The sequence below is a fragment of the Ptychodera flava genome, chromosome 9, assembly GCF_041260155.1.
Source record: "Ptychodera flava strain L36383 chromosome 9, AS_Pfla_20210202, whole genome shotgun sequence".
NCBI classification, from domain to species: domain Eukaryota; kingdom Metazoa; phylum Hemichordata; class Enteropneusta; family Ptychoderidae; genus Ptychodera; species Ptychodera flava.
This window is the reverse complement of record NC_091936.1, coordinates 5,083,540-5,094,517: the sequence shown is the minus strand read 5'-3', so window position 1 is coordinate 5,094,517 and position 10,978 is coordinate 5,083,540. Positions and strand designations below refer to the sequence as shown.

General features: G+C 37.9%; 2 protein-coding genes and 1 long non-coding RNA gene across 3 annotated transcripts; 2 read left to right on the top strand and 1 right to left on the bottom strand.

Annotated features, from left to right (window-relative positions):
- Positions 1 to 2,057: 2,057 nt before the first annotated feature.
- On the bottom strand, positions 2,058 to 5,318 carry LOC139139833 (sperm axonemal maintenance protein CFAP97D1-like). The gene is made up of 6 exons (XM_070708769.1): positions 5,117 to 5,318; positions 4,313 to 4,383; positions 3,994 to 4,112; positions 3,524 to 3,647; positions 2,854 to 2,964; positions 2,058 to 2,182 (listed from the first exon to the last, which is right to left on the bottom strand). Exons 1-6 carry the CDS (start codon positions 5,226 to 5,228, stop codon positions 2,132 to 2,134), a joined length of 588 nt encoding a protein of 195 aa, XP_070564870.1. The 5' UTR covers positions 5,229 to 5,318; the 3' UTR covers positions 2,058 to 2,131.
- Positions 5,319 to 6,803: 1,485 nt separating this feature from the next.
- LOC139139832 (uncharacterized) lies at positions 6,804 to 7,781 on the top strand. Its single transcript, XR_011553885.1, has 3 exons — positions 6,804 to 7,085; positions 7,412 to 7,464; positions 7,751 to 7,781. It is a non-coding gene; the product is annotated as an uncharacterized lncRNA (long non-coding RNA).
- A 199-nt stretch (positions 7,782 to 7,980) lies between these two features.
- On the top strand, positions 7,981 to 10,967 carry LOC139139715 (cation channel sperm-associated protein 4-like). The gene is made up of 6 exons (XM_070708576.1): positions 7,981 to 8,085; positions 8,609 to 8,713; positions 9,076 to 9,238; positions 9,861 to 9,933; positions 10,414 to 10,472; positions 10,831 to 10,967. The coding sequence occupies exons 1-6, from the start codon at positions 7,993 to 7,995 to the stop codon at positions 10,965 to 10,967; spliced, it is 630 nt and encodes a 209-aa protein (XP_070564677.1). The 5' UTR covers positions 7,981 to 7,992.
- The last annotated feature ends 11 nt before the right edge of the window (positions 10,968 to 10,978 follow it).

Genomic DNA, 10,978 nt, shown 5'->3' with positions numbered 1-10,978 from the left:
CATGGCCATCGCATGAAGTAAACCTAATTGGAGTGGGCCGCCAAAGGCGTCTGCCCGTTAAGAGGGTCATGGGTAATACATAATGTATATTTATTGTAGTGGGCCGCCGAAGGCGGCCCGCCGGTAAAGAGGGTCGATCATGGCCATGGCATAAAGTGAACTTTATTGTTGGTATTATGTTTTTGAAAATGTGGTGACCCCCCCCTTTCCTACCAGTGAAAAAGCGATGACCCCCCCCCCCTTTGCGGATTCCAAAATTATGATGACCCCCCCCTGGATTTTGCCGCCCCCCCGGCCGTAAAAACTGAACGGTCCCTTATTGATTCTTCCTGAGGCCCTCCAGTCATAGTTCCTGCAAAAAATCGTAGTCAAGTCCAAATATTGTAGTTTCTCGATCAAAAATGTAGACTGTTAATTTATTCATTTACCTGACGACAGCGTTCTCATCAGTGATCATAGCGCTACACTGTGAAACAGATACGAGGGGTATATTTCAGCCGTCAGCTCCTTTTAGAATACTTTTAGGTGACGTAACATACGTTTGCGAAAAACACAGCAAACGAAATGAACTTTTTAGGTTTGTCTGTTTTATAATAGTGGCAATTTCCAATGTTTCGTCCGTAAAATACAGATTGTATTACATTGTTTTAGTAACATAATGTCGAATGCCTAATGTGCTATCTATCAAAACAAACATGTACATGTGTAATGTTGTTGTTGACAGTTGAAATCTAGTCCAGAGCAGAATTCTCATATTATGTATTTCATTGATGAGAAAATGCATTAATACTTTAGCAAACACAATTAACGAAAACAGCATCAAAATTTACAGCCATCCCTTTAGACACGCAAAACAACAACTTTTTGAGAGAAAAGTTGATATTTATTCATGAAATGAAGGTTTGCCATAACACATATGTTCACTATCATCATGAAGTGCATTAAAAGTAAACAAAAATGTAAAGGAATGATTTGAGAGCTGAAGCTGTAGAAGGAAGAAAGAGCAATGTGAAGAAATTATTAAGGAAGAGTTCAAGGTGCATTGTTCACTCACAAGTCTCACATGCTTGAAGATTTAGTTGCGAAATCATCAACTTTGTGCTTCAAAGATTCCAGGCTATAGGCAGTGATACTGTGCACATGTGCCCCCAACGACAAAGTCGAGGCAGGCAAGGCTTTGAGACCCTGCGGGTACTTGAATGGTTGCTTGCATCGTGTATTGGAGGTCGAAGGCCGACAGTGTAAGGCCGAATAAAAAAGGTTGAACCTCGGTAATTGTGAAAGAAAGAATGTGCCATTTACCTTAACCGAGGTTCGGCCTTCGTCCCCGATAGACCGTTTGAGCAACTATTGGCACCTGTGTCTCATAGTAGATTAGCAAGCATACCAATCGTTTAACTCAAAAATGATACTTTTTTTGTGAGCTTGGATTGTCTGCAAGGTATTTTAATCAGTTACGGACAAGGTCTTAGAAAAAGTGTTGTCATGGACAGTTTATATGGTGAACAAAAGACCCTCTGTTTAGTGATTTTTGAGAAGATGCATGGATACCAATTTTCCTATGAAATGCCACAACCGGGTTTACATTTCACCATTTGGAAGCTCACCCGTCGCTGTTATTTGTCGATGTTGTCGTCGTCATTGTTTTGCTTGTTTGTTTTTTGTTTACTTTTTTATGTGTGTGCCATTTGAATTGCGAAAGGTTTACAAAAAGGGACGTAGATAAAAGAGTAAAGTTGACAAAGTTCATGGCGTTCTGAGCAAGTCCAAATCACAATTTCGCCGATGGATTTTCACGTTTTCAAATTTCCGTATCGGGAGGCGAGGAGATCTAATTAAAATGAGATGCAGATGGAGACGTTTCCATCTTTTCTTGTTCTTCGCTGTTCTGGTTAAATGGTAGTGATTCCAATGAATCCCTTATAATATAAAGTCTCTTTTGCAGAATTTATTGTACTGTGTGTAAGGCATTTTATAGGTAAATCAAACACTTTGAATAAACATTAAAAGAAATATAATTTTATATATAATTTTTTTTTATTTATAACTGATCTCTGTTAACATAAAAGGTTGTGAAACATGTGAAGTACTGGCCATGAGGTGGTTTGTCTGGACTGGTCCATTACTTTCTTTAACACACAACTGACGGCTTTCCGAGGGAACTTCCTGTTATGGACTTGACCTGCAAGAAGTAAGCGTAGAAGCTATGGAAGCAGAGTTTATGGCATCCACTCACCCCCTGCCCTTTCTACATAGAATTACTCCCTTACACAATCTTTTGAGCCATTGGCTTCAAATGTAAACATCTTCCTTGTATTAAGATATATAGCCATGTTAGAAACAGCATTTTGCAAGGGAAGAATTGAAAACAAAAAAGGAGTCATTAACTTATTTTGACTTAAGGGAGAAGTGAACGTCGTGAGAAATTCATTATGCGATAAATTCAAGTGATTGCAGTATGCAAATTAGTTCTACTCCGGAATAAAAAGGACGCGATGCGTACGCCGTTCTACATACTCAGTACGCCAAATAATCACGTGATGCCGTACAAACAAACCCACATGTGTACTGAACGCGTATGGAAATACACGTACATCTGTGCGCGTTGTGCACATGGCTTTGTTTCTACCGCGGTCGATTCGAATTCCGGGTTTGGCCTATTAGTGACTATAGTATCTCCAATCAGAGATGTACAGCCAGATCATGTGATGAAATAGTTAGGCAGATTAAGAGTCGAGATAACTGAGGAATCTGATTTTCACAGCCGCAATCTCTCCACCTTTCGTGGTGGGACCGTGGTAAGACCATATTTATCCACAGATGGTCATAATGACAGGTCACATGTCTACTTACACTGCGTTTCTTTGAATTCTGTTGCATCCTTTGCTTCTGAAGTAATTCATCCCGATTATTTTCATACCAAATTGGATACTTCGCAATGTTTGCCATGTATTTCTTATTTATCTAGTGTGATATAATACGGAAAAATAAATCAGACTTTAAATAACACGTTTACACTTCTAAAATTACTTATTGTTGATATGGTTGACTTCTGAAACAGCGATGTATAGTATACAAACACACTTCACAATTTTTAAATCATTTCCCCGCCGATGACACCATTTTCTGAACACCGATATTTCTCAATTAAATGTTCACATATAGAACGATATTTCCATGATAATTTTGGACAGCAATTGGGCAGGCTTAACTTCTATATTATTGCAATCTGCCAAATACTTGTGTATTTTATCAGACCCCGTACGAAAAATCTGCGTATAGAACGAGTAATGAGCATGCAAATATGCAAATATTCCACAGATATTTACATCTTGATTACAGGCTTATCCAATCAGCTGTCTAGCCCGTGAGAAAATCCCTACACTACAAATACCTGACATCAATAGATACAGATTAGACAAAACCTACCGATAGTTTCTCTCATGATTTACACTACACTTGTTGGTTTGTTAGAAATAATGAAATCCGTAATCAAGAGCAAAGATTGGTTGCTTAAGCTTACCCTCCACTCATCTTCCCATTTAATGTGGTTGTAGTGTGGTTCCTTTGGTACTATTCTCTTTAAGATTGCCTGATTTTCATGTGTAATTATCAACAGCTCCCTCTGTCGTTTTGTCTTGTTCAAACTTTGAAGGGAGCAAAATTTAGTTTATAGTTAGAGTTATATTTGGTGGTTCAGTGTACATGTTGTGACCACGTCCAATATCATCAACATACCAAAATAGCAACTCTGCTTCACGGCTGCCTTAGGATTTTCTGGTTTGAAATTCATCTGCTTTTACACGTTTTTGGTGGAACCCTTCATTTTACCTGAATAGTTAGTGCAAATGTCGTACGTAGGTGAGAGCTTCTCAGAAATTTTTAAATTACAGTGTACATAAATATATTTTATTACGAATTTATTTCGGACACAGTTATTTTTTGAGACTGTAAGTCAGACCCTAAGACGTTCTTGAGATACAAAGTACTCACCTCTTTTGTTCATAGTTATTTCTGTTGTCTACACGTCCCCGGGTTCTCATGATGTGTGCCATCTTCTCAAGCAGTAACCGATTATCTCTTTCGATTGTTGCTAGTCTTTCTTCTTCCATCTAGTAGCAGTGAAATACAGTGACTTTATGCTAGAACTATTTACCCATAATGTTCGGTTTACTGTGCGTGCAAACATAATCAATTTTTGCAAATGTCTTAATAAAATATCACATTGTTTGACAATGCAAGCACATCCCGATTACTTGGACGGTTAAATCAAATACATAAGTTCCCTCAGGTCAACATATAATCAACCTACCTGTAATTTCTTGAGTTTCAGTACAAGGTGCATGTATATTTTTGGCGGGTTGTTATCGATGACTGGTTTAGCTGTAAGTGAATAGAATTGCTTACATGTAATTTTCTCTTGTTCATCTTCTTGTTGCTGTTAACGATGAATTTATGTCAAGAAAAGAGCGTCGGCGCGTCACGTAGACCTAACTTGAGTCTCTTATGACTGTTCGGATACTTGGTATTTCAAAATGGTAAAGAGAAATGAGATAATTGATATTCCGTACAAAATTATTGAGTATATCGTCAAGCTATATGAACGTGGCATAATATCTAAAACATTTTGACCCAGTCAACAGAATACCTGTTGTCCACTCATATCAATGTTTTGTCTCAAAGACAGAGTTCATGGTTTTGTATTTTACAAAAACCTCATCATGTCAGAGTCGGCGAACATAGATTGCATTTCTTAGATATTTTCAGACTTTATAAGATGACGTTTCATTCCACTGACGATGACGAAGTCACGCGATTTTATCCGCAACATTGCAGAATATGAAAAATTACCAGAGTAGTAGCTCCGATGTGTTCCACTGTATACTTTCACCGACTTCACTCAAGTTTCTAGACTGGCTCTGAAAAATTTGAAGATTCCAGGATTTCTACCGACGGAGTTTATTTCGTCATGACATGGACCCAAGAAAAAGAATTGCAACCGGTATATGCCGTAAAATGTCGAATTCTCCATCAGTTGACGTTTCTGTATTGATATTGCTAAACAGGTTAGTCAAGAGTTTTGGAACCTTGGCCACTGAAAGTATAACATTCTTACCGTTCTGCACTTTTCTTCGGTGAGTGTCAAATCTACTTTGATCCCATCGTTTCTTTAAAAGTTTGTTGTTTGCCGGTGTTATTGGCTGGTAAGCTCGGTGGTGGTCATTCATGTTAAAACGGTTTCCAAATCTGGCGCTAGACTAACGAAAGAAAAAAAAAACGTGCTTCCCCTGTACAGTGCGAAGGTTTTCAAAATGTTCTTAGACTATCTCAATAGAACGATGCGAATGTTCGCGTACAGGTATGTCGTTCGGGACAAGCGAGTATAACGCGTTGGGATCTCGTGAAGAAGGACGCAATAAGATGATTGGGCTTTCGGCACGAGTTCCCTTGTTCTAAGAATTCGATTACGTTATACCGTGGATGAAGTTGATGCATTTTCGGTTGGTCGGAGCACATTACAAAATACATACAGACGATTAAAGATTAAAACAAAGCGAGGTAAGTGAGCAACATATCTGTGTATTGTCAAACTAATTGAACCTTTGACATTGACCCAACAATCGCATGTTATGTATAGTGTTGGTATATACCGGTACATGTAGTCAATAGTGCGAGCTTAGCCAGCGGCAAGTCACACAGTTTTTTTTACATTTATTTTACAAAGTGGTCAGACTGTAGTATTTATTACGTATTTATACCTGATTTGACAGTTATCGTCGACCGTTGGCACTTTTTATATTATGTTTTTATATCATGATGTCTTCTAGAGAGACACTGCACATCCGCCTAAATATTCCAAACCTCTGGGACTTTGAGACCCAATTTCAGAACAAAAATTGGATAATATGTTACATTATCAGGATTGCATCACAAAGAAGATGGTTCATGAAAGGTACTTTGCGCCTCTTCATGAAAGGCAAACATTTGCTCAAGCTCTTCCATAGTGGCTGGGTTTTGCTATCACTCTACCACTCCAAAGAAAACTTTCAACGTTCTTTTCCAAATCAAGCATAAATGTTAGGAGTCAGGGAGCAATTTTTGATAGTAGAGAAACATACTGTACATAAATACGGTATTTGGAATTCAAAATTCTGTGAAAATTACTGACATCCAGTGTTAACTCTGTGGGACAGAGTGCACGTTCGATTTTACAAATATAGCATCGTCAAGTTTATTTACTTCAAGAGCTTCAAAATTAGCCAACACAAGCGGTACACCAGAACAATATTGTAAAAATTTGAGAGTCCGAATTCGAACATCTGTCCCGAAACGCATTTTACCATTAGGTGTGACATTGAATGTGCTTCCCATGAGAGTTCTTGTTGTACTACCAAAGATCATGCCAAAATGTCTCACATTCATCTTGTTAAGACAGGCTGTGTGTAATGTCTATTGTTATACCTGTTGATACCTGACTAGAATTCATTTGTCAGCAATAATTAGATATTATACAGTGCACTGTATTGGAAAGGCCGAGACTTTGTCTTTGAATATACTTCATGGAGAGGAATAAGAAAACATGGCTTTTTTGAAGGACAAAATTATGATGAAATGTTAGCGAAAGTTAGAGTTACTGCCCCATTTAAACACAATAACCGATAGGCTATAGATGCAAACCCCATAAGTGTGTACATACATGTTTCATCCGTGCATTGAAAGTAATATCATTCTTCCGAGATGTTTCATCTGAGATTTTCAATCAGAAATTAACAGCGGTTCCAAGGATTGAATTTCCATACGCTTTGTTCGAAAATGACACACTCTGTATAAGACTGTAACAAATTGTTCAATCTTTTCGTTCATAAACTAACCCGTCATTATTGATTCTCAATGTTCCATCAAGGAAAATGTTTGGTCGTGGACGCGTAGGAAGCGTCATCATGGAAGAAGACGAGGATGACGTTTTCAAAGAGTCATCCCATGTCACGGGATCCGGAGATAGACGAAGATCGTCGTTTGTACCCGATCCTTCTGCGTTACGATGGGCAAATCGAAGGACTTCAATTGTCGGTGCCTTTCGGAGGGTGAGCAATTTTCAATGAGAGCCGATCAATTATTATGTCCTCATTTCATGTGTCATTTGATTCTGAATAGTTTCACATTTTTCCAAATCTGATTATCAAATGATTTGAAATATCCAAACTTTGTGCAATCTCGAAATCAGCTAATGTCATTTGCTATATGCATCTGAGTCGTTCCGTTAACGTGTTTCTGTATGAAACACTTCGGATACGCACGTTTTACTTATTTGTTTGATATCCGAAATTGTATGATATAAGGACAGCAACCCCTCTATACCATAAGTTCAAGGTTAAATTCATGTTTTAATTTCATCCTCTACTAATGACAGATCAGCGAAACTATTCGTCTACCTCTGCGCAAGAAAGCTGCTCTATCAACAGAGTAAGTACAATGAAATAATGAAATATGAAATACAATTAAATATCTTCCATTCCGTTTAATAAATTTATACTTATCTAACATAGGCATGGATAAAGTCACATATTTGTATTTAGCAAAATTGTAACCCACAATTGTAGAGACGCGTACGACACTTCAATGTATTACGAAACCACTGCGGCTATTTGAATCGCGACCACTTGTTGCTAACTGGATGTCGACAACGTGTAAATCGATCGTTAGATAATCGTAAGAATTCACAGATTTTGTTCCTTTTTTATATATCCAGGCAGGAAATTCATCGGCAGTTCACTTTCGATCCAACGGCTGTAAGTATAGCTGTCACAATATTCATTTATTTTAATCATTGTTAGTAGTCAAGACGCCAAGCTAGGTATACATCTCACCATTGATAAGCTGTAGAGCAAAGTTACCTACGAATTCGATCTGTTTTCGTATCATTTGGCAGTCACCTTACAAAAATGTGTTCACGATTAACTCTTTACCGTGTAGCTGAAGAAGGGAGCCTCAATGACTGATGTGTTCAAAGCTGAAGTCGTCGAGGAAGATTTCAACGACATTGTTGATCAAGACGACGAGAGGGTGGAAGCATTTGTATCACAGGTAAACGAATGAAAAGTGCGATTATTTTCAAATACGTCTCCCCTGTCTTTTCAAATACATAAACCAAATTACGGTCCAGAAAGAAATGTGCCACCGATAAACCTAACCTAAACTTGTAATAATCAGATGACGCTTAATATTATCTACCAATATGTTAAGCAAACTCCAGAGAAACTTGGATTCGAAGAATGAATAATCGATATTTTGCACGTGTACTTAATAGTAGTACAGACCGCTCCAACCAGATGAAGCAAAATTTGAAATGGTTTGGGTTGGTAATATTTCGCTAGCACTTTACAGTATCCACTATAACATGGGTCTCTAATGAATATCACAATCTGATTGTTTACATCTAATGATCTCGACATTAGAGTGTCCTATTAATTTCAAAGTTTCGTCATAAATTATCTTTAGGTCTGACTTGATCTCATACGTGGAATTTGTAAATTGATAAATTCTTACTTCCTTACACAACAGATGTTGCACTACAGTGTGACTGTTTACCTGACATTCTATTCTACAGGAGTTGGTTGGACGTATGGTAGAAAGCGAACCATTCCGTTTTTTCATCTTGATCGTTATCGTCATCAACGCAGTTTTAATCGGCCTACAAACAGATGATGCTATCGTGAGTTTTAACCAGTAAAGTTCATTTAAATATAGTATAAACGAATTAAATTGGTGTACAACATTTCATCAATTTAATCTAGATGAGAGAGAGAGGAGAGAGAGAGAGAGAGAGAGAGAGAGAGAGAGAGAGAGAGAGGAGAGAGGAGAGGAGAGAGAGAGAGGAGAGAGGAGAGAGGAGAGAGAGAGAGAGCCAATGTATAGGCAAAGATATTTCGAAATCGATGAATTAACTTTGTGATAGTTTCACACGCAAAAATCATATTACTACCGGGTAATATTAAATTACATGCCAAGTATGGTTGTACTAGCCACTTGTAGATTTCGCGGATGTGAGTCTATTGTACTTTGAATTATTTTCAGTCGGAAGCCAATGCCGGTATATTCTCAATCCTGGACAACACAGTACTGACCATATTCATCTGTGAACTCCTTTTAAAGTGGTACTATGATTTCTTTATCTTTTGGAGAGTTAGTTGGAACATTCTCGACTTTGTCATCATTGTGGCGCTGATACTCGGCCCAAGTGAGTAATATCGTTAGGATAACGTTCCTTGATTGTAAAAATACTATGGTTTTATGCAGTTCAGGTCACATCACCAAGCTTAATGCAATGTGAAATATAAGTCGAAGAAAAAAAACAATTTAACAAATCATCCGAGCAGGAAGTGGAAAAGTTGCATAGCGAGCAATAATATAGTATCCGGTCCCGTAATCATATCTGTATAACAGGTATACCTACTCTGATCTCGGCAAATCATAATTCTAAAAACGATTTTCACCTGTTTATCGGGCAGGTATTTGTAACAAAACATTTTCTGTCCTACCGAAAATGTATATACCGCGGACAGGCCGTTATTTCCTTACTCATTTATTGTTTGTGTCTTGAGAATGAAATGTGAAATCAGCCATACTGTAATACCACAGATGGAACGTATGGATTTATGATAACGCAGAGGAGAGTGGTGCAGAATATCGGGATCAGCCAGAAAAGACACAATAAAAAGTAAAAAAAAATATACGCATTGAAAGGTAACAACACTCGCTTCTGTACCTATTCTCGGTCCCTTCACTCTTTGCTTGAGGACATGATATCGGTTATGGCGAAAATTGTGATTTTTAATATATTCAATCGCTGTTTATTTCAGCGTTAAAATTCTTGGGCAGCAGTAGAAGTTTACGAATATTGCGAGTTTTCAGAGCTTTCAGAAGTCTCCGAAGGTAGAGTATCGACTCTTTGTTTTTATTAGAAAATTCTTCAACGACTGACCTGTAAGGGTTTGTTAGTGCTCCTGGCTATCTTAGAGAAACAAATCGTCAACATAGTGTATGTATAGGCCGAAACAGTGGTTATATGAAATGCAAAATGCGGTGCGAAAAACCATGTTAAAATGCAAAATGTAGAGCGAAAAACCATGTGAAATTGCAAAATGTAGTGCGAAAAACCATGTTAAATTGCAAAATGTAGTGCGAAAAAACCATGTTAAATTGCAAAATGTAGTGCGAAAAACCATGTTAAATTGCAAAATGTAGTGTGAAAAACCATGTTTGCATATTGAATAATATTCTGCCATGAGGCATGAACTTTGAAATCAGACTACGAAGTCTGTACGGCAATAGAGAGACCAAGTGCACAGCGACTGTTCGATAAAAAATGACAATTATTATTTCAAAACATTGAACTCATTCTTTGATTTACAGTGTGAGCGCGTTGGCGGGGTTGTCGATTGTCGTTCAGACGATATTCCAGTCAATTCCAGGTGAGTTTACGGCAAGACAATGTGCAGTTATTCTGTTAAATCATGAGACACATGAAATTGTCACCACGTTTGTCAGAACTATCATAGCCCCTCAGGCCCATATCATTCGCAAGGTAAGATTTCCCACACAAGAAATTTAGTGCCAAAGATAACTTCAATAACGATAAACGCAATATGATACCGCAATATAAACCGGTCCATCTCCCAAATTATCCTTGTCCTGCACGCCCATGGCTATCAATGAAAATTGTACACATAAAAGATATCCATCTCCTGAGGTTCAGTACTCCGTTACATGTACCAATGGAATGGTGAGATTACAGTAAAGTCCATCATGTCTCATCTTTTTCGTTGCTAGACATGCTGAATATTGGTCTGTTGTTGGTTGTCATCATGGTGGTACTGAGTGTGGCAGGTGTTGCGCTATTTGGAAGTGAAATACCTCGTCATTTTGGCGATATGAGTTCAGGTATGAAAATAATCGTTACCCGGTAGTAATCATGACG